This window comes from Varanus komodoensis, unplaced genomic scaffold (assembly GCF_004798865.1).
Source record: "Varanus komodoensis strain SLA01 unplaced genomic scaffold, ASM479886v1 scaffold46_3, whole genome shotgun sequence".
Taxonomy (NCBI): domain Eukaryota; kingdom Metazoa; phylum Chordata; class Lepidosauria; order Squamata; family Varanidae; genus Varanus; species Varanus komodoensis.
Window position 1 is genome coordinate 1416878 of NW_025336044.1, and position 23508 is coordinate 1440385.

General features: G+C 51.2%; 1 protein-coding gene across 1 annotated transcript in view; it reads left to right on the forward strand.

The window, feature by feature from the left end:
• Positions 1–23508, forward strand: part of SLCO3A1 (solute carrier organic anion transporter family member 3A1) — a 90707-nt gene that overhangs the window by 45106 nt on the left and 22093 nt on the right. The window contains exons 4-5 of the mRNA XM_044445003.1: positions 16689–16787; positions 21342–21608. Coding sequence (XP_044300938.1) covers positions 16689–16787; positions 21342–21608 — 366 coding nt within the window. The remainder of the gene's footprint in view (positions 1–16688; positions 16788–21341; positions 21609–23508) is intronic.

The window sequence follows — 23508 nt, forward strand, 5'->3', positions numbered from 1 at the left end:
GGTACACCAAAGTGGAAGATTAAATAAATAAATATTATTTATTACAGGGCTTTCTGAGAGGCTCACCAAAAGAGGAACCAGCAATAAAACCATAAAACCATAACAAGGTTAAAAGAGTTACACCCAATGCAGTTTAAAATCCAATGAATATAAAATGCGGAACAGGAGGGTGTGTGCACAGAATGATAAAAGCAAGCAGCAAAAATAACATTGTAAAACCAGGGATTGTACAGAAAACAAGTACTGGATAACAACGTGACGGAACCAGAGTCGCGAGGGTGCCCTGTGCGCCTCCGTAGGAAGAGCACAATAGCAGGAAGGGCTCCTTTCCTCCCCATCTTCCCCTTTACTTTGTTTAGGGGGCTCACAAAGGAGGGCCTCCGTGGAAGATCTTAGAGGGTCAGTAGAGGTACATGGAGACAGGCGGTGCTTCAGATAGCAGCGAGATGTGCTCTCTAGGACAGGGGTCCTCAAACTTTTTGAGCAGGGGGCCAGCTGAAAGGCTGCGGTGACCGTCGCGGGCTGGTGAGGTGGGGGTGCCGGGGGGCACGGGCTGGGGAGGTGCCGTTGGACACACGCAAGGAGGCACCGGGCGTGCGTGGTGGTGGCTCGCTCGCTCGCTCGGAGATCTCCCAGCGAGTCCAAAACGATCTCCGAGTGAGCGAGCCACCACTTCCCCGCCTGCGCTGCGAGGCAGCGGCGAGCGTGCATGTACGGGAGGCAGGCGGCGGCTGGATGGATGGCCATGGCGGGCCGGATCCGTCCCGCGGGCCGTAGTGTGAGGACCCATGGGCTAGGATAACAACATGAGTTAAGTGTTAACTAATTCCCATTAGGGAGAATTTGGCCTGTAAGGCAAGCTGGGGCACATCTCCCCCGGACTATTATTGGCATCCCAGATGGACTGATGGAAGGAAGGGAACGGGAGGGAAGGAATTAAGTTTTATTTGGCAAAGTAGTCCAGTGCATTGGCCCTTGGGATGCATGTCCTGTCCCTCCCTCCCTCTCTCTGAATTTTTTAATTTTCTTAACATAAACATGTACCCAAAGAATATGAAACAGGACAAACTAAAATGAACAAAGTTGCCACGGGAATTATAAACAAATACAACCTATACATTCAGCCTCCCCAAATCCATCCATCTTCCTGTCTTTCAACACTCTATGAGAGGTTAACGAAAAATAAACCATTACTCTACACAACAGCAAATCTTCCAATCACTTTAATCCTCTGCTGCTTTTTCCCCTTCCAAACTCCCTTCAGAGCCCATTAATCGTGCTGAGCAGAGTAAAATGTCCATTTATCATTGAATTCTTCTAATGGATTTCTATTTACATAGTTAGTTAACTTTGCCAGCACAGCGTATTCTGCTGGTCTGTTTCGCTGTTCTTCAATTGCTGCGAGCGCCAATGATTTCCATTTTGAAGCAATTGTGATTCTAGCTGCAGTTGTCATGTACTTAAATAACTCTGCATATTCTTTAAAAAGCTCTCTGGCACTATATTCCAAAGCATGTCTGGTCTTTTTCCAGGGGTGAAAATAAGTAAATATTCTACAGAGTTGATGAGGGTGGCTTATTTTGTTCCTATACCGCCCAATGGCTTGATGTTTCCTGAGCGGTAACAATACATTAAAAACAAACCAGCAAAACAACCTCATACAATACGGATTCAGTCAAAACAGCATAAAATTCCTTATGAAATTTTAAAACCAAATTTTCAAACCTTTTAAGACATTAAATAAATTTAATAAATGAAATGCCTGCAGACACAAGCCCCCTAAATATATTACATGACTCCACATAGAGCAGGGGTCTCAGACTCAACTCACCTGGGGGGCTGCTGGAAGTAGAGTCTGGGTGAGGCTGGGCCGCCTCAAGGATTCCACCCCCGCGGTGGTGGTGGGCCGCTCATCCCGCGGCGCTTCGAAGGCCGCAGGGCTGCTCCCCCGTGGCCCGTCCGTCCCGGCAAGTGGCCCGCGGGCCGTGAGTGTGAGACCCCTGTCGTAGAGTGTAGTCCTAACCTAGTGCCAGAAAGAGCTGGAGCCCGGCAGGCCTCAGTGGAGGATGTTCCGCAACCGGGGCCACCAGCGAGTAGGCCGTATTCTTTTTTGCAGCCAACGAAGCCCTCGGAGCGTCTGGATAGATTTTACTTGGGGGAGGGACCAGCGTCCTGGGGTGGGTGCCTTGAATCAGCTCGGAAATGTGCAAGCTGCCAGTGCAAGTGAGGCAGAACTGCAAGTTGCTGCTCTACCCACCAACGGAAGCAGGAAGGTGGGTGGCGGAAAGTAGGCATTTGTTAAGCCTCCAACGGAGGCGGAGAGGAAGACGGTGCGAAGGCGTGCTTTGAGAGCGCATCGGTCTTGCGAGTGCATGTGGCATCCCTGTGCACTGGTTGCCGCAGCAACAGCGGGGCGTTCATCGCCCGTGAATCCTAGCAACCTCAGACTTTTCCAAGTGCATCTGCAACCATTGTCTGTGACATTTCAGGCTAAGTGTCTCACCAACTTTTGTGTTTTCGGAGCAAGCAGACTGTCTTGCGGGGCAACGTTGCTCCAGCATGTTTCCTTCCAGGATCTCATCTGCACACTCAAGAGCTTTGGAGCGAAAGCAACGGAGTTCTGCAATGTCGCTGAGGACAAAAAAGGAGAGGTCCCTCTTGTTCCGTGTTGGACCGTGAGAGAGACACGCACTGCCAGCACATAATTTTATATTAGAAAGACTCTTTTTTGGAGGTACATGCTAACAATAGTGTGAGCCCATCTCTAGTTGGGACCAGCTGCCATGGTCATAATGCATAGCAAATTTATATGTTTAGCACTTTGCACTGTTTAGTAACAGAAAACATCACAAAGAAAATGTTGCGTTACTTGACCTACACTTCTGGTGTCCAAGCATCTGCCTCCAGGCTTGTTTTTCCAAATTCTGGCTGCCTTGACAGAGGTTTATTTTATAATTTTGACTCTTGTGTCTCTTTGCTAGAACCCTAAGGAACTGACCCTTGTGGTTCGGCCATCAGGAAAAATTTGTATTCTTCAGCTTCACCTTTATCATGGCATAACCATCACCATTCTTGCAGTGTGGTCCAAGGGCAGCTGATGTGTGGTGTGTCAACCCCAGCTCGCTCATGGGTGGAGGTCAGTAGAGGAAGAAAAGGCAATGAAATGCAAAATGTACCCAGGCAATTTTATTTATTTTTGTATTTATTTATTTGGGTATTTTTTACCCCGTCCAATACCTTGTGGGTCTCTGGATGGCTTACATGTAAAAATCCAGTAGGTACATTTATACCCAAATAATACAGAATCCATGACTGAGCATAGAACATAGTTAAAATATTAAACATTAAAAGTACGGAAGAATAAAAAAGTATGAAAAGCATATAACATCGGGGCCAGCGGGCCTCTCTGGGGAGAGCATTCCATAGTCAGTTCAATTTGAAAGGTGTGCCAAATTTGCACCATGACTCTTCAGCGACAATGCAGCAGCCTTTGGCGAGGGTGCGGTGGACTTGGGCATATTCTAGGGAATATTCTTGGCATGAGAAGATTCCTGGCCCGAGCTTGCGGGCTCCCCTGCCCCTGTAAAGAATGTGGGACTCACTGCATGCTCAGGAGCTAAAGTGGCACATGTGGATGGCACTTTCCTGGAAGAGATGATAAAACTTTCACAGAGGAAAAGCCGTGATAGGAACAGCTGGACATGCGGCTCTGCAAAGCACGGTGCATTGAAGAAATGTTTGGCTTGTCTCGCTGACAACCTCCTCCCTTAGAAAGCGAAAGGACAGCGAAGGGACCCGCTCCCCTGGCTATGCTCGACCAGCAGGGAAGGCATAGCAGCTGAAGCAGGAGTGGCAGGAGCCTCGCGGGAACGTGGCCCTTTCATCTGGGGAGAAGCGACACAGGCCGCTGGAACTGAGCATGGACGGACATGTGTCTTGCACTTTTGGAAAGCCGGTTTCCAAACCAGCTCAGAGAATTGCTTAAGAGGGATGTCAGATCCTAGAAACGGGAATTCCAGAGGCAGGATTGCAAGTGATTCCCATGCAAAGGAAAAATAGGGACCTAGAGGTATTCTGCAGCAAGGCTCTCCTGATGACATTTTGCTTTGCAGCTGGGCAAGGTACAAGCAAAGCACTGACTTTTCATTTTAGGAGGACATGTTTGGAGGGGCAGGGGAACTTGGCAGGCCCTGAGGGAGGCATTGGTGGGTGCGCCACTGCCCGAAGGCACCAAGTGCCAGGGACGGGACCCAGCAATACCTCTTGTCTGCAGAGTATAAAACCTGGAGCTGAGGTCGCGGAACACAGTTGGCGGAACACCATTTTCTTCCTTCTGGCAAAGAAAGAAACGAGGGCAGGAAGGTGTCTGGCCAGTTGCTAGTCTGTCATGCTTCAGCACCTGTTCCGGGCCGATGCGGGAGGAATCCATGTGAGGGGGGCAGGCAGAACTGGCCCCTGTGCTTCCTGGGAGAGGGGATGGCCTGCCTGTCCTCCGCAGGGGCCGCTCAAGAGCCACCGCCTCTGCTTCCAGGGGCCTTCCATGTGCAAAGTTCTGATGAGAAATCCTGCAGGCAACAGCTGATGGGAATGCTTCAGACGCACCCCTCTGAAGGGGGTGGTGGGCAACACTTCTCCAGAGAGGCTGTTTTTAGAAGCAAGTAATCCTGCTTCCTCCATCCATGGTGCTATTTTTAACCAACTACGCTGCAGAACGCCTGGGATTTGCACAAAGGACGTGCCGTGTTCTCAGCATGTGGCTTGCCGCAGTCCCGCCGTGTAGCGCTTCTCAGGTGTCGCACCGCCGCTTCTTTGCCATTTGGTGGATTGCGCGTGCCTTTGGGGAGCAAGAGGGCATTGGCCCTGTGGACCGGCGCTTGCCTGCTGTCCAGGCCAGGCTGCAGGGGAACTGCCTTTGGTGTGGCCTGTGATGCCTGGAGATGGAAGCCTCTGCAGGCATGCTGGTCGTGAGCTGGAACCTGAGGCCAGGGGTTGGTTCAGGAGGAGGAGAGAGACGGACAAGGTGACATACTTGGAGTGTCTGGGGGACCACTGGAGGCTGCCTTGTGCTTAGTCAGACCCCTGGCCCACCTAGCCCAGCGGTGGCCGACTCCCGGGGGTCCCTTGGCCGTCTGCACCGGTGCCGTCTGCACGCCTCTCCTGTGGACGGAGGGACATTTCCGGTGGCATCCAAAGCAGCTTGGAAGCTGCTGAAAATTCCTACCAAACCCGTTCTTGATGGCTTGCAGTTGCTACGGGGGCTCCAAGGCTCGCTCTGGGTGCCGCCTTGTTAGAAGTCATACCGTGGGCAGGGGTGTGACGCCTTGCCAACACGGAGCAGCAGCCAAAGTCCTCTGGGGCGGCAGCAGGGCACCTGGGCTGGCTGTGAGCTGCAGCGCCTCCTCATCCCAGAGGTGGGGGGGGGCCCTTTCCCACTGCTCCACCTCTCGTGTGTGGGAGCAGAAGGGCTGGGGGGATCCCGGTGCAATGTGCAGGTGCTCAGGAGCACTGTGCAAAGCACTTGACGGGTGAGCCCAGCCCAGAGCTCTCCCCCCCACTGAGAGTGTGAGCCAGGAGAGCTGGTGATTCCTCTCGCGCCCTGCAGCCGGAAACCTGCCCAGGTGAATCGGGCTCAGCAGCTCTATGGGGGAGCCCCCTGAGCCAGTGGGTGGCGTGGGGCACAAAGCAGGGCCTGATCCACGTGTTCGAGGGCTCAGCACGACAGCGCAGCTTTCTAGTACCCTGCAAAGCAGGTCAATGATATTGTCCTTGTACTGATGTGGAAGATGCTGAAGCCAGAGCCGGCGTGGCTTCATGTGACCCCGGAAGCCACAGGGAAATCTGGCCGTGGTGGGCCTGCTGTGTCACCTGGACATGCTTCTGGAGTTCCAGGACAATCAGACTCGTGTTCTAAAAGCGCCCAGAGAATCCAGGGCCTGTTCTCTAAGCCAAGGTTTCCATGCATTGTTGCAGCTTCTCTGGTCACCTGGATCAAGGATTGCCACTTTGTCGTGGTTGAGATGGAAGCACCGTAGAGTCCTGCTGAAAAATAGCAGCCGTAGAAAAGAACCCATGGGTTGTGAATGGTGGGTTGTTTATAGTTAGTAAACCATGGTTCACATGTCCCAACAACCTGTGATTCAAGAACAACCCACAATCCTCAACCCATTCACTTCCTTTGTTGTGTGAAGCAGGTCAGGTTGTGTGACCAGTCTGGTGTAGCAGTTAGAGCATGGTCCTCAAACTATGGCCTATGGGTTGGATCCGGCCCGCCATGGCCATTTATCCTGCTCGCCTCAGAGGCGAGGCAGTGGCTTGCTCTGCAGATATTGTTTTGGACTCGCTCGGAGAAAACGATCACCAAGCAAGCAAGCCGCTGCCTCGCTGCACGCACACCCCCACCCTCGCCCCCTCCCTGGCCTGCGCCCACCGCCGGCACCTTTCAACCGGCCCCCTGTTGAAAAAGTTTGAGGACCCCTGAGCAAGAGCATCAGAGTGGGACTTACGCAATTCAGGTTTAAGTCCCCTCTCAGCCATGATGCCCATCAGGTGGCCTTGGCCCAGCCATGGACTCTCAGCCCCATCTTCCTCACAGGATGGTTGCTATGAGGATGAAATGGAGATGACCTTGTAAACTGCTTCGGTTCCTCCAAAGAGGAAGAAAAGTGGAATATAACTACGACGTGATGATACCAATAGAAGTAACGGATGAAGTTGAACTGGCCGCTTCTGGCTTCACCACAGATGCCTTTTGCTACACCAGCCTGAATGGACTCACTTCTCATGGGTTTCATTGTCAGGCGCCTGGGGGGTGGGGGGAGAAGGAGCAGTGGTAATTCCCTCCATGCTTGATTACAGTAATCTCAAACTGATGACAGCGGTGGATTGAGTTAATTGCCCCTTTCCTCGTTTAATCCTGGCGCTCTCGAATGCAGATGTCTCGCTCGGCCTCGCAGGAGGAGCGACCCGATCGTCCCTCTGACGGTGAAGCATTTGCACAAAGGCCTTTGGATTTACTTGGTGGATTGTACGGGGTGCGCTTCAGCGCCACAAAAGAAGCGAGTGGCACTCAAGGAGGGGTTGCGCTGAAGCCACGGGTGAGCCTTCCCCAGGCTGCTGTGCGCTCGGCCGCTGTTCTTTCCCCGGTTTTCCTCCTGAGTAGTAAATGTGGAGCGTCCACCGTCTACAGAGGACCGGGCAGCCTTAAGAAGCACCTGCCACCGCCTCCACAAAGCTGCCAGGGCCACACACTGCGCCTTCCCAGATCTGTGCGCTTTAAGCCAGGCCGGCACTTCTGGGGACTCGCCTCCTCGATCCCACGGGCTGCTCCGCCAGCGTTTGATGGTGGCTGGGGGAAGGGCTTCTTGTGCATGAAGACCCTTCCTTGGAGCCAGGGTGGGCCATTGGTGGCCTTCCTGGCGTTTTGTGTTGCAACTTCTGCCAGCTGTGACCAGTGGTGAGAGAGGGTGGACGCCGAAGGCGCAAGTGGTTGGAGGACCACAAGCTGCCCGCCCCGGCTTCGGGACCTTTTAAAAACTCTTCCCTGCTCTCCTTTACAGGGCCGGTTTCCCCTCTCAGGCTGTGCAGGGGCCATAGAATCCAGTCAGCTGTGTGTTTTCAATGCCCTTGCAGGTTATTTATTTATTTGATTTCTATCCAGCTTCTTCATATAGCAAACTCAGAGCAGCTTATGCCATTCTCCCCCTCCTGCCCTCCTCCACCACAACAACCCTGTGAGGTAGGTTGGGCTGAGAGTCTGTGACTGGGCCAAAGTCACCCAGATGGCTCCATGGCTGAGTGGGGACTCGAACCCGGATTGCCTGAGTCCCAGTCTCGTGCTCTTTACTGCTTCACCACACTGGACCATTCCTGTACCTGCCCTGGACAGAAAAGATGATGCCCTGGTTTGGGGTGCAGAGGAGCAAAATAGCATGAGCGGAGCCAGCTGCAGCCGGGGTCAGACTAGATGAACTAGGAGGCCCCTTCTAACTAGCTCTCCTTCTGTTTCTAAAATGCATTGGCAGAAGTGGCTGCTCCAGGCAGCTGCTGGATTTCAGTGGCAGCTTCATCAAAGCATTGTTTCTTCTTCCCCTTCTAGGCGCTGCAAAGAGCCACATTGTTCAAAGGCAGAGAATGAGCTTTTCTTTCTTTTCAGAGGCAGGTGAAGGCAACACGTGGCCCGTGGACTGCCACGGGGCCCCCTCTGTTCCTGCCACCAATGCTGCTGCTGTCCCGGTAGATTGGAACGGCTCCCGCCAGTGGTAGCCAGACTCTCCCCACTGCATCTCCCTGTGCCATTCGGATAATTCAGTCAGTTGCCTGGTCAGTCCTGAGAAAGGGGCCGGCAGAAGAGAGTGCTGCAGAAGTTTTGGGCTTCGGTTCCCAGGAGCCTGCTGCCAGCATGTCTGGTGGTCAGAAATGCTGTGAGTGGAAGCCCAAAACATCTGGACATCTTCTTGTCTTCCCATCACATCTCACAGCGCAGCTTCCTAAAAGCACCGTCGCCTAAAGCGCCACTCCTGCCTGGCCTAGAAAAGGGGAAAGACGTCGCTGTGCGGTGTTTGGCTATAACTTTCCAGTTGATTTCTAGGTAATCAAGGAAGGTAGTGGAGGCTGGAGTGACCGAGAGGACAGTGCGTGTACATGTGGCACATGCGCAGAAAGATTTCCTCTGGAAATGCTGCTCCCAGCAATGCCCCAACGTCCGCGTGGCAAGGGAAAGACAAACGCTTGCAGTTTGGCGGGACAGGCCTCACCACAAGCTCCCGGGAGGAACTGGGAGAGCTTGGGTTTTGCTGACTCACCCATCCCTAGAAAAGGCAGACTCAGACCAGTGCCCGACCGTAGCCAAGTCCTCACGGATCCTGGGGGATTCCACAGCTGAACACCTGGACGGTTTCGGGGGGGGGGAGACGCTGCGTGCTGCAGCCCTGCATTCAGCGCAGCTGCAACGAGCCACAAGCGGGTGCACGTTGCGCTGAGGAAGAGCTTCAGGATGCGGGGGCTTTTGTTTCCTCCGCAGTGGCTCTGGCGCTCTGCCCAAGCAATTCAATCAGAGGGAAGGAGCGCCGTGTTCCCTGCCCACGCTGGGCAGGCACCCTTTGTCTGTGCGACAATCATGCACCTCAGGACCTGCGAGTTAATTATCATCTTTTGGGGGACCTAAATGACGGATAATGGTGCAAAGGGCTTTGGGGCGTTAGTCTGTAATCAGTTTATTAGGGGACAAATAAAGACACCACAACAGAACGGCATTGTTCCTAATGAAGGTCCTGAAAATTAAATTGCACGGTGCTTATGCATAATTTGCCAGTACAAGAATCTCTGGCAATGCTGCTCTTGCCCACTGGTTTGCCTTTATCTTCCTTTTGGGGTTTTTAAATTTTATTTTAAAGCTGCTTACCCAGAGAAAAGATAATAGGAGGGCCTTGGTAAATATCTTTATGCTGCTGCAGTGCCTCGGAGCAATGGTTTTAAAGCCTTAGCAAATCCTCCCTCATTTTATTTGGGTATGTGTGCTTATATTTTTATGCCACTGTTTGGTTCCAGGATGGGGCAACCCCATCCCCAGGTAACTCACCATGAAAAGGAAAATGTAAAAAGAGACAGAAAGTGTGCAGGGAAACAGCCCACCAGCAGTCCTGGCTTTAAGAAAGAGCCACCGATGTACAATGGCGTCACTGGGCGAGTAACATCTTTAGTAGAGCATATTTGCCCGTTGGTTTAGTGCTTCCCTTCGGAAGGGAAAACACATCTGAGATTTGCACTTGGGAACAGACTGGTCTGATTGCTTTTTGGACTCTGTCTGGCTTCGTCCCATACAAGTCAATGGGCATTGCCACAGATCGCATTCCCCTTGATCTGCACAGACCACCTTTTCTTTTCACCTTCCCAGGTGTCTTGATCTGTGATTTTGATCTATATTCTTGCCTTGCCATACATAAACAGCACACCAAGTGATTATCAACAAATAAAACAAAGAATAAAATATAGCAATCCCCCCCCAATGGAGTCGTTTAACTGAAGGCAGTAAAACTTAAAAGCCTCCGGCGGCCAAGAAAGCAAGTCAGTGTAACAGGTGATGCACTTGACCCCATGGGGCAGACGCAGAAATGGCTGCATCCCACTTTTGCATCCTCAGGAGACTCTGGATTCTGGGAAGACTGATATCAAGGCCAGGTTTCTAAGGAAGAAGGTGATCCACAGTCCTGGCCCTGTTTTCAGGTGTGGCATGCATCACACAATCCTCTATACCATGTTTCCCTGAAAATAAGACTGGGTCCTATATTAATTTTTGCTCCAAAAGATGCACTAGGGTTTATTTTCAGGGGATGTCTTATTTTTTCATGTACAACAATCTACATTGATTCATGTACAAAAATCAACATTTATTCAAATACAGTCATGCCATCTTCTGGAACATTGTCATAACTCTCCAAACCCTGAATTGTGTTGCAACGTGCATTCTAAATGCGCCCATCTGGCTGACGATCTTTACTGGGGCTTATTATTGGGGTAGGGCTTATATTAAGAGCATCCTGAAAAATCACGCTAGGGCTTATTTTCTGGTTAGGTCTTATTTTCAGGGAAACAGGGTATTGCCCTGGAAGCTGTTGCCCCTCCCCATATTTCTTTACCCACCCATGACTTTTGGATGAGGGAACAACATAGGCAGGGCGGGGTGGGGAAGTGGTGCGATTTCGTATCTCCTGCCGCTGCCTGACCGGGGAGGGATGGCTTTCTGGATTAATTTGCCAGACCAGAAATGCGTGTGAATGTCTTGTTTAAAGGAGAGGGCTGGTGGATGGAGGGTGATGGCGACGCAAGGCTGCCCTCTGCTGGAAGGGAGATTGCCTGCTGGGCTATGTTGGCATGATCCGTTCCGCTTCTCTCCCTACTGGCCCCACTTTTACGCGGAGCAGCTGGGATATATGTGCTGCATTTGCTGGTCTTGCAAACCATTGCAGATCGACAGATGCCAACACAGTGCAGGCCAAGATGGGGATCTTTTGTCCCAATAAAAAGGTATCTTTTCCACCCAAAAATCGATCCAGGTGCAAGTTTGTGAGAGCCGCTCTTTTCCGGCCTGAGCAATGCTAGGCAGCCCTCCTGCTCGGTGCTCGCCTGCTTGCGATTGTCTTGTCTTTGGTTTCCACCACGGGGCGGACTGTTGGCGGAGAAATTATCGACTTGCAGACTCACAGCAGCAGTTTAGTAGCCCTTGGATGCATAAACCTAAAGCATTAAAGAACAAATGTGGGACACGGAATTGCAGATCAGGGGACGTTCTTTCACAGAATACCCCTTCCCTGGGAGTGAGGTATTTGTGTCTGCAAATTACCTGACCAATTTAACAGCCTTTAAGCTTAGGGAAGCTTTGACGTGGGCTCAGCTTGGTGTTTGTCCATCTAGGCTTTTAGAAGGAAGGTTCAGTATCATAAATGTGCGTGTCCCTGTGATGGAGGAGAAGTGGAAACCCTCTGGCACATCCTGAGAGCGCTCCCTTTATGGAGGCACACTTCTTGCGTTTATCATAGCTATTCTACAAAAAGCCCACAACCAATCAGCTTTCTTCTGTCCTTTTGGATCAGGGTCCTCGGATGACAGCCAAGGTGACCAGGCTGCAGCCCTTGCATGCTGCAAACTTTTGTAAAAGAGGATTAAGTCAACCAGCTCATGTGCCAGGGCTGCATTAACCTTTTCAAAGTATTGGAATGCATAAGAATGTCATCTGTAGCTGTTGCATCTGCTGTGTGCTGAGCTACGGTTGTCATAAAATTGATCTGTCCTATTATTTTTGTTTCCAGCCCTGCTGGGTTGACATTTACTCGTAGCAGGTCGTGTTTTGTGTGAAGGAAAAAGTGAGGGCTGTGCGGTAATTCTGACATAATTGCCACCTTCTCTTGCACTGCTGGGAACAATTGCCAGTGCAACAGAACAGCAGTGCAAGTGGAGAGGAACCCACATCCCTGAATGGCGAAGTCAGTGGTTGTAGACAGAATTCTTCTGACTTTTCCGTCCTGGAAGCAGCTGACTGGGGTAGTTTCCTGGCTCGGGCTAGCAAGTCCTGCTTTGGTGTTATTCCGCGAGTGTGGCATACTTTGGAGCAGCAGATTGCCGGCACTGAACTCTGCCCTTGTACACACACCCACAGAGTGTGCATAAACTCAATGGGCACCTTCAGGCAAGATGAACTTGCCAATCTGTTTATTATACGTGTGATGATGGGCCGTGACTTTCCAAGATTTCCGCCAGAGCTTTTTCCAAATCTGCTACCAAGGGAGCATTTAAAAAGCAAAGCCTGGAAAATAATGCTGGGAGTTAGACCTGGGGACTGCTGTGTGCTCTGCTCTGGCCTCCCACTGCACCAGGACCACTGGCATGAGGCAGAATAAATAAGTCTGTCATTAAAGGACCCGCAGTCCTTATTAACCCCCGAATTTGCTACGTGGTGAAATTTTAATTCTCTCGTGCAAGCTGAGCGTATTGCAGGATGGCCGTGACCAGCTAACTGGGTGTTAGCGAGGCTGGAAAACCAATGGTGCTTTTTAAAACAATCTTGTCCCAGCAGGACTTCAGCAGTTGGGGATTAAAAACTGGAAGGGTGGTGGTTGTGAGGTGAGCGTGCTCTGGATTTCTTTCGGGGGAGGCAGAAACAGAAACAATGTGCAAGAGGCGATGCAGAACTGGGAAGAAAGATGTGAAAAGGTCAGTGTGGAACAAGCAGCCATCATGATTGTGAAACACAGAGAAATTGGGAGTACCATTCAATTTCAATAGTATCAGCATCCGCTAGTTTTCTTCCACACAGTACATCATTCCTGCATGTCTGATGTACAGGTTGCAAGTATCATTGCTTGTGTAGCTACCAGCAGACTTGAGAGAACCCCAAGCTTTGCAAAACAAAACATCTTTAGGGATTTTTTTAAAGCATAAAATTGGGTGGGAGAGAGGATAGATCTCAGAGTGCAAAAGCAGGACTGCAGCTGAGTTTAAAAAAAACAAAACTCATGACTACAGAATTGCTACAGAACTTTGTGGTCAGTAATGGAGACATCAGAAGAAAGATTTTGTATACCTTGGTTCACTCATCAATTCAAATGAGGTTGCAGCCAAGATATTGGAAGAAGCCTGAGGCTGGGAAGAGCAGCGATGAAGACAATAGAAAAGATCATCAGATGGAGGGATGTGTCACTGGCGACCAAGGCCAAGATAATGCACTCTGTTGTAGTCTTGATCGTCATGTATGGCTGTGAAAGTTGGACAGGGAAGAAAGCTGGCAGGGGAAAAATCGATGTGCTTGAAACCTGGTGCTGGAGGAGAGCTTTGTGAACAAACTGGACCAACAGAAAGATGGACAGGGGGTCCTAGATCAAATCATGCCAGGGCTTTCCCCAGAAGCCAAGATGACAAAGCAGGGGCTGCCATACTTTGGCTACATCATGAGCAGGCCATCCTGCTGGGGGAAGTGGAAGGCAGACGACGAGAGGGAAGGCCAAGTAAGAGACGGATGGACTCCATGAAGGAGGCCACAGCCTGGAATTTGGAAGAGGTGAGCAGGGCTGTCATGGACAGGACCTTTTGGAGGAGACCGCTCGGTGGCCGTAACAGCTAACGCCTGAGACCACCCCTATGCAGACTGAGCCTGCTGACTAACCAGGTGAGCGGGAGGGAATCAGGTGGGAAAGGGAATGGACTGGAGTACGGAGATGAAATGCTGCAGCGCAGAGGGCTTCTCTTCAGCACGTCAGCCAGCCATGCCCATCTCCATACTCTCGGCTTTTTTCAGAAATTGAATTCGGATGCTCCTCGGCGGTGAGGGGAAGCTCTTATGGGGGGTCCCCCCACAGCCCAGCAACGGGGCAGTGGCGACAGGGCCTGTGCCCCAGTGTGTGCCTGGGTATCTGTTCCTCCTGAGCCCCCCGCAGGCTTCATTTCCAGGCACCAAGAATCTGTGTCAGAGGCAGCCGGCAGCCGGCGGCCATCTCCATCCCGGCAGCGCCTCTGCACACGCAGCCAGCACAGTTAAATATATCCCAGTAATCTCTCCTGTAGGGGAGACGGACCCTTTTAATATCCACCCAGCAGCAGGAAAATGTGGGGCAAGCAGGGTTTTGAGATTAACCAGGGCTTTAAAGGGGCAAGCGCTTCCCTTCGGCCACCGAAGCAGTTTCAGAGGGCTGGAAAGTAGCTCAGGAGGGGCCTTGGGCCCAAAGTCCTGAGTCCGGGCATCGTAGAGGCCCCCAAACCAACCCGCCTGGGAGTGGGTGGTGCTGAGCTCATTGGAGCCACAGAAGCAGACTGTGTTCTATTCCTGTTGTCATTACCAGATGGTTATTTTTGTGATGTGCCATCAAGTCGTCACCAACTTTTGGTGTCCCTGTGAATGAAAGCCCTCCAAGATATCTTGCCCAGAGCAGCCCTGCTTGGATCTTGTCAACACCGTTCGGAGAGTGTTTACTATGGAACAGTATATAAAAGCTTTAAATAAGTAGATAAAAAACCATGGTGAACTTCTTCGATGGAATTGATCCATCAGAGAGGAAGGGTGAGATCTCTTTCTGTTGAGGGTGAGATCAGTTCAAGTTGTGACAACCCAGATTCAGGCTGGACACCAGGAAAAGCTTCTTCATGATCAGAGCAATGCAACAGTGGGACACGCTGCCTGGAGAGGTGGGGGGCTCTCCCACCCTGGAGACGTTCAAGGTGAAACTGGGCAGCCACCTGAGTGGGGTGGTGTGACTTGGAGTCCTGCACCAGCAGGGGGTGGACCTGATGGCCTTCATGGCCCCTTCCAGCTCTACTGTTCTATGCCTCTATGATCGATCTGCTGTTTGGTCTTTTCCCTGCTACCTTTGGCATCCTGGTCTTCCCCAGCAAGTCATGCCTTCTCAGTGATTATTTAAGGAGTCTAAATGCAACATTGCACACACTCAAAGTGGTTTCGGTTTAAATTGGGGTGGCAACTGTTGTTGTTCTGACATATTAGGAATGTAGATGTCATTTCAAAGGAACTGCAGTTGGAAGCGGGAGAAGAAATGTTAGTAGCCAAAGCCACATGTTTATCTTCTTGGCCTCAGGTTAAGACCTTCTCTTCTCAGGCATTTGGCAACATATAGTGTGGTTTTTAATCACAAATTGATTTTGTTCTTGTTGACTGATTGTTCTTGTTGATTGTATACATGGACTTTAGAAATCTCTCTCTTCCTCTGCGTGCATTGTCTGTTTTTGTGTTTGTACGATTATACTTGGTATCATGGAATCGTTAAGGTTTTCCTCTTTGAAAACTGCCCAGTTGTGGCTTTGGGAAGATAGAGAAAACTAATAAATGAAAATAACGTGTTTGCTTCAAAGCAGTAATAATATCTATGGCCATCTGAAAAGGCAGGGAGCATAAAGTGATCAAGTCCTGTTCTGGGACACCAACTCATGCTCTCTTCTCCCAGTTTTGATTCTAGTGAACAGGTCAGTCAGTCTGGTGCATAGTTTGCAAATCTGCAAAACCTCTTCCTTGGAGAGGCAACCTAAACTAGGATGTTGCTTGCATAGCATAAGCTGCTGTTGCTGTAACAGCAGAGTCCCAGGCCCTGAAAAACCGAGCAGGCAATGGAGGGGCAACATTCCTTTTTCCAATGTGTCATGATGAAATTTGCCTTTTGTCAACAGGCCTGTAACTGGCTCTTCAGCCAGAGATTTCCATGCATGCTTCAAATAACTCAGAAACCGCTTTGACCAATCCACTGGGATTGTATAATCCATTGCAATATCGATATAATGGAGAGTCAGACTCCAGCGCGGTTTTGCTATATTGCAATGCAAGAATGGTACCTTCTGTCTTTAAAGTATGGCATACCATTAAAGTATCAAAAGATGCTTACTGACCCTTTTGAACATGTAATAAACGTTATATGTGTTGAGGGCTGAGAAATCCATAGGCTTTTATGGGTGCTTTTTTCCCTCTTAGGGTGAATATTTTAGCTCACAGCACTCTCTAGTGGTGGAATCTGGAAAAAGACCAAGAAGAAAAATTCTCCAGTAATTCATTCATATTTCCTCAAATATTTTCTCTGTTCATGCTCCAAATTTGCTTTGGTGCCATTTCTTGGAGGGCAATTTTTACCCTTCTGTTTGCAGTTTTGTCAGAAGGGGGACATTCTCCTGCAAGGGTTCCGTGTCCCTACTGAAACTAGCCCTTCTTTTCGAGCAGGGGTCCTCCAACTTTTTCAACAGGGGGCCAAATGAAAGGTGCCGGTGCTGGGCGCGGGCCAGAAAGGTGGTGCCGGTGGGCGCAGGGGTGGGCACAGTGAGTCCAAGACCTCTGAGGCGGGCTGAATGAATGGGCATGGCGGGCCGTAGTTTGAGGACCCCTGGTTTAGAGCAAGGCAGACCGAAATTTCATTTTATTGTGTGCCTTAACACTGCCAGAATTGCGTGGTGTTTCCAAGCCTGACAGGTTTGCAGCAGTCCCCACAAAAAGCTGAACACATCCACAGGAAGCCAGTCTGGGAGCCTTCTCACCGATAATCTTGAATGTGAAGGGAACAGTTTGGTCTGGGCTGACGCTTAAGCACATTCTCCCTACCCATCTCCTCAAAGTGCCTGCCCAAAGTGGCACAGCCCTGACAAAGTGGTACAACTTGGCTGCATACTTTGCACTAACTGCTGCTGTGTTGTTGTGTGTTTCTTTACAGGGATCTTGTTTACAATGTTGGTATTTGGACCTGCCTGTGGATTTATTCTGGGCTCTTTCTGTACCAAAATCTATGTGGATGCAGTCTTCATCGACACAAGTAAGGGTGCTTTTCTTTTCCTTGGTCTGAAAGAGAAGTGATTGTTCTTCCCATCATGTGAGATGCAGTGCGCAGGAGGCAAACCGCTTCATTGGGAAAAACCTGGCATGGGAAGATACTGTGGTTTTTTCCATGGGCTACAGAGGGAGCAATCCCATGGGTCACAGAGTATTTCGGATTCCCAGAACTACTCCCAGCTGGAGGCGGCACTGGGGAGCTGGGAACTGGAGCTGCAGCGCCACCCCCTTCCATTGCACCTGGCGCTTTCAGAAAGCACACCTGTTGCTCTCTGAGGACAGAAAAGCAACTTTGGAGAGCGGGGGAAGGGGTGTTCTGGAGGGCTGGCAGGGGAAGATGCTCCAGGTGCCAGGGTGTGAGCTCTCCGGAGGCCTTCTCAGCCTCCTTCATTCCCCCTCTTTTGTTGCCAGATGGGCAAAAGGACAGGGAGGTGAAAATTGCCTCCGCTGCTCCTCCCACCTAGGAGCTTCTGATCTTTGCAGTAGAATCGCACCCTTAATTGCTGAAAGAACTCTAGACTTTTTCATGCTTGTGGGTCAAGGACTGTTGCTCAGCAGAGAACACACATTTTACATGGAGACGGTCCTTGGTTTGATCCCTGGCATGTCTAGGGAGGGTGGAAAGATCCCCCCCACTGGAATGCCTGAAGAACTGCAACCAGGGATTGATGGAGCCACAGCACCTTCTTGAATTCTGCTTTAAATCTTCATTTAGAATCATGAGGACTGGAATTTATTTTTAAAGGAAGGTTTTGTAGCAAATGGGCCCACCTCTCCCAAAAGACAGCATTGTAGGGTGGCTACTACTGAGTCTGAATCCAAATTGGAAGAAGAGCTCAGGGTGGAATTCTCAGCCTGGAGATAAGCCGGGGTTGGAGAGGACCACCACTGGTCCCGGGCAAGGCAGTGCTGCCCAAGCAGAACTAGACGAGGGCAGATATTGCAGGATTGGCCCTGCTGCCAGGTTTAAGGTCAAAGGGCAGGCCAGCTGAGTAGCATCTGGCATTCCTGCCCTTGTGTCCTGCAAGCAGCAGGAACCTTCCTGAGGGTAGAGCTAACTCTGTTTGGTTGGGATGGGAGGAGCAGGATTCAGGCTGGAACTGGCTTCCTGGTATGAGCAGCGATTTCCCAGTGAGCTGGCTTCTGACTTATAGATCCTCTGCAATATTCCCTTTGTATCACTGAAACAAAATAAAAGTGTAGGGGAACGCCTCCTGTCTTGATCTGCTTGGAAGGAGGACAGGATGGGGCGCGACTGGGCTGCAACAGCTTGTAGTTCCATGCCTACAAAAGGCTCCAGGTTCAGTCTGCAGCAGCCCCTGACAGGGCTGGGAAAGGTTCCCATTTCCTCAATCCCTGGAGGAGCTGCTACTCCTTGGCCAGACAGAGCAGGCATCTCCTGCCAAGGAGCATGTGGAACATGGGACATGGGTGGATCAGACTTGAAAAGACCTGAAAATACTAGCAGTCTTACTGGCTTTTTCACCCTCTGGTTCCTTAACTCTTCAAAGCCCCAAAGTCCTCCAGCGCAAGTGTCTTGGCACCAAAGTTCGAAGGAAAGGTCAGCAGAGGTCGTTGAGGCCCCATCGGTGTGGGTGTTCAAGGATAGGCTGGACATGCACCTGGTGGGCATGTCGTGAGCGGAGCCGGCTGGTGCCAGAGGTCAGACTAGATGGCCCGGGAGACCCCGTCTGACTCGCTCTGATTCTATTTTTCTATGTTTCTATGAGATGAGGAACTTGCATTCATTCCTCTTAACAGGAGTTTGTCCAACAAGCTGTGTTGCTTCACCTCCCATTCTGGAGCAAGCATGCAGGGTTGTGATTTCGGAAGGCGGACTTTTCTGGCTTGCTGCTGCTGATTCCTTTGGCCAGCAGGGGGACCATAAAACAATGATTTCCTCTCAGTGGCATTCCTCACACTTTTGTCCTTCCTTGCAAAATTTAGAGTTTGTGCGCCACCTGTGCTTTTAACGCCATCCAGTCCCCATGGACCAAGGTATACAACATTGTTGACCTTCTGGGGTCAGCTGAGGGGGGTGGGCTGCTCTCACACACCCTTCCACCCCCCACATCTTCCCTCCATCCCCTTAAGTCTAGGGGTTGCTGGGGAAGGGGGAGGTAAACGCCATTCCCACCCCCTAAGCCTCACCACCAGCGCTGCTGCTTCTTTTTCCATGCTGGGAACTGGAAAACCAATGATCTTGGAGGCCAGGGAGCAGTGGCCCCCCAGTGGGTGAGCACTGAAAAATGGGTGGGGTCCTCCTGGCTTTGGGGGCCACGCAGAGGGTGACCCTGAGCATTCCTCCAAAGAGCCTTGGATCTGTGGAAACCTGTCCTGGACCTCCACAGTCTGGCTGTCTATGGAGCACTGTTGCCATCCAAGGACCTTTGAACGCCTTTGAAGGACTCCCAAGACCACGCTTTAGCTGAGAAACTGAGCTCTGACTGCTCCCAGGTGCTGGCTTTCGGAAGGGCCCTCTGGTGAGTTAGGCCCTTCATTGGTCCATCGAGCCTGGTCTGGTGGTCCTTGGCTGGCTGGGGCCTGCAAGCTTCAGAAAGGGGTCTTTCCAAGCCCCAGCTGGAGATGCTTTCAGCAGTTGGCCTTGGGACTTTCCAAATGGAGTGTCTCCCTCCTTCTGCATCATCACCCCAGTGACTATAGGCAGCCTGGTCTGGCTGGGGCAATGGGAGTTGTAGTCCAACACTTCTAGAGAGCACTTGATTGGGGAAAGCTGGTCTGCATTGGCCTCCTGGCCCTCTGGGGAGATTTCCAGCTCTGTTGGAGATGCTGGTAACACATGGGCCCATCTTGCTAGGGTCACATGCAGTGAGTGAATCCGACCTCCCTCTTGGTGGGCATCAGAATCCTTCTGGAGACGAAGATCTTGATGACCTGAGTTCTGAGAAGCTGGGGAGTCAGAGTCCTTTGAACACATTCCCAGGCAGGCCGGAGTGCGGGAATGCTTTGGAAGGGATGGGAGGGGTTGACAAAGGAGAGGAGGGGCAGCTGTTGCCTTGCTGGGTCCCTGGCCCCAGGATGTGGCAGTAGAAGAAGTCTCTCTGGCTGGCCCTTCACACCCAGAACCACCCTGAAAGTGCAGTCCACAGAGCTCTTGAAAGGGTAGGATTTCAGGAAGAAATCCCTACTTTGGGTCTGACCTTTCTAACATGAGCCAAGCAGAGGCTAATCTTCCAGCTCACTGGAGGGTTTAGAGTTACTTTGCCTTGTTGCGCGAAATGCCAATAAAGATTTGCATTGCAAAGAGACTGTCTGGTGTTTTGGAGCCTGTGGTCAGGAAGGGGAGGGCTGAGCTCATGAGGAGCTCAGCCTTGGAGCTTGCTTTCTCACATCCTTAAATTCCTTCTACGTTGGCATGGTTCCAGTCCAGTCTGTGCACATTTACACTGAAAGCAGTGCCCAGTCCCAGTGATACCTGCCTGGACTCTCAGATCATTCTCCGTGGCCCTTCTGTGGGAACCCCTGTGCTGGAATCAGAAGGGAGTGGCTATGAAGAACAGGGTCTTTTCTGCTGTGGCCCCTGGCAATGCAATGACTTCCTAGGGAAGCTCTCCTGGCACTCACATTGTATTCTTTCCAGTAAATGTTCCAGGAATTTTAATTTCAGTCTGTTTTAAATCCTGTATTGTATTTGAACTCTATTCTACTGTACTGTATTCCTAACTGCTGTTTTATGCTGTCTTTTGTGGTTTTGAATGGTTGGGAACTGCCCAGAGATCTTTGGCTGTTGGGTGGTCTATAAAAGCAGAATCAGTAGGTAAGACAAGACCTACTCTGCATCACTAGCAGAGCATTCAATGTGGGCCCTTATTAGGGGGCTTCCAAATGAGGGTGCTTTTTGTCTGCTATTGCCTTGCCTTGGTTCAGTTACAAAGTTTGTAAGAGGTCCAAACAGGGCTTCTTTTCACCCTCCAGTCTTTTTAAGGCAATCAGTTGCTATTTTAAAAATGTGAATTGGCTGGTTGATGCATACAAGAGCATCAGTGTACATGGTCCTTTGCTCACTGGGAATTCTCTGGTTCCACCAAACCATGTACAGCAGGGCACAACTAGCTAATATACAAGCAGACAGTCCTTGTTGTGAAGACCAATAATGATATTAAAGAAGTCCTTCAGTGTTCAGAATCATTATTGAAATGCCAAAATAGCTTTTCCCAGCAGCTCCTGGCATTCCTGACCATTGGCCCTGCTTGCTGGGGCTGATAGGAATTGCTGCTGAAAACATTTAGAGAGCACCAAGTGGGGGAAGGCCATGCTGAACTGCAGTTTCTCCCCCAGGTTCTGATGTCTTCTTCTGGTGTTCTCAGCTCGCTGGCTGACATTTGGGTTGTACATTTTCCCACTGTGCTTTGTGCAAGTGTAGGCAAGCTTCCGATGGAGTAAGATCAAAAATACACTGAAATTATTTTCTCCTCCATCCCTGCTCTTAAGGGTGGAAGTTCTGTGACTCAGGCCAGGTTGCTTCCTTGCACTCCACCTTCCTTAATAATCAGCCTGTCTTTTTTGTCCCTTGCAGGCAAGCTGGACATCACCCCCGATGACCCCAGGTGGATTGGCGCATGGTGGGCGGGCTTCTTGCTCTGTGGTGCCTTACTTTTCTTCTCGTCTCTCCCGATGTTTGGATTCCCGCAGTCCCTGACGCGCCAGCCAGAGCAGATGACAGAGGCTGAGCAAGCCATGCTGCCCGAGGGGGACTATGAGCGGCCGAAGCCAAGCAATGGAGTCCTCCCGCACCACCCCACAGGAGTGGAAGATTCCACCTCCTGCTTCCAGCAGCTGAGAGGTGACCCACTTCCCCACACCCCAGGGGGCGTGCTTGAAGGCTGGCAGGTTAATGGCTGGTTAGATCCATCACCGGGCCCAGGAGCAGGCTAGGTCGCTCCCACACCCCCTGCCCCCAGCTTCCCTCTCTTTCCCGGTGTCGTCATTGCCATGTTTTCCATAGGGAGCTTCCTTCCCGGGGCTCGGAGTGTGGGAGAACTGCAGCTGTGGCTAGCTACTCTTAGGCCCAGAATGCAAGACAATGAGCTTCAGAGGCAGTATGCCCGTTGCCGGGGCACATGGGCAGAGGGGCACCATTGCACCCATGTCTGGTTGGTGGGATCCCGTGTGCAGCTGGCTGTTAGACCAGATGAGCTCCGGGCCCGACCGCGGCAAGACGCTCCCAGGCAGCAACATGGCGAGACTGCCAAGGGGACCCCGTAGCCCCTGGAGGAATGGCCCCACTGGCTTCCATCGCACGGCAACCCGTCATGGGTTGACCAGTGCCCAAGGAAGCCATGGCCTGCCAGGGTGGCTTGTGGTGTGCGAGCAAACTCTGCTCTGTAGCATGATGTGGCCTTGAATGGCCCAGCAACGCACTGCAGCTGGCTGCTCGTGAAGGACCTCGTGTTGTGCGGGTTGAGCCAAAATGGGGCTTCCCTGCCTCACCCGAGGGCACAGCTGTCCCACCGGGCAGCGACGGGCTGTCTCTCTCCGGGGAGGTTTCTCTGCCGGGATGAACAGATGCGTTTTATGTCTGCAGTGAGGAAAGGATGCCTTTGATCAACAAAGGCACACGGGGAACTGGCATTTCCTTGATGTCGAGCTTATTGCGACGACAGGAGAGGCAATATCTCCTATCCCAGCGTTGCTCTGTGTGCCCCCCACTCCTTCCCATTGGCTGGCTAGAGCTGGAGGAGCCAAGCCCCCCACTCCCTTGTCATAGCTTACCAGGCCGTATCACTCCCACCTGCAGTTTGCAGACCAAATACATGCCTTTTTGGGCCACATTAAAATATATGCCCTATCTATCTGGTGTGGGGACATGTGACCCTGTAGGTGTTGCAGGATTGCAATTCCCAGCAACCCTCAGCATTGGCTTTCCTGGCCGGGTCAATCCATCCAGGAACATCTGGACAGCCAGGCAACATCTGGACACACGGCACATCGCTGCTGTGCATCCTGGACCAGCATGTCGGGAAGAGAGAATATAAACACACCTGCCTCACAGCAGGATGTGGACGGCGTTTGCCCGCTCCTGTTTCTCGCCCCAGCCGCGTTATCCAGGAGCTCTTCAGGTCTCTGAAGCACAAAGCAGAGTGGGAAGCAAGGCCTGGGGTATTTGAAAGGGGAACAAGTCCTGTGTTGGCTAGAGAGATCATTTTCAAAAGTAACGATTTTCACATTTAATTCACGGAGGAGTTAGTCGCCAGGTATTAAGGCGAAGTGAGGTTCTTCTTGCTCGCATTAGCATTCCATCTCACTCAAGCTGCGTTATCTCCAGAATAATTAAAATGCTCACTGAAGTAGAAAATGCTCTGTCTGATTCATTAACTTAAGAGTCACTTTGTAAAGCAATCTCCCTCGCTCTTTCTCTCTGCTCTCACTTTCCCGTCTCAGAAACAAAGAGAGCCTCTCGCGGAAGCTCTGTGGCTAAAGGCCAGGCTTTGAGGAGATCTTGGCAATGAACACGGGAATCCCACGCATGTGTGCACATGCACACATGTGGGTGGAATGCTGCCTGGTGCAAGAAGTGGCGGGGTGTGCTAGTGGAGGCAACAGGTTGTGAGTCTGAGCTGGAAAGGCGTGTTCACATGCCCAAGTCATGCAAAAGGTTGGATTTCAAAGAATTTGGTCAATTCTCCATGGCACTGTAGAGGCTGTTGGACTCCCAGGATTCAGTTCATCAGCGGATGCAGCCC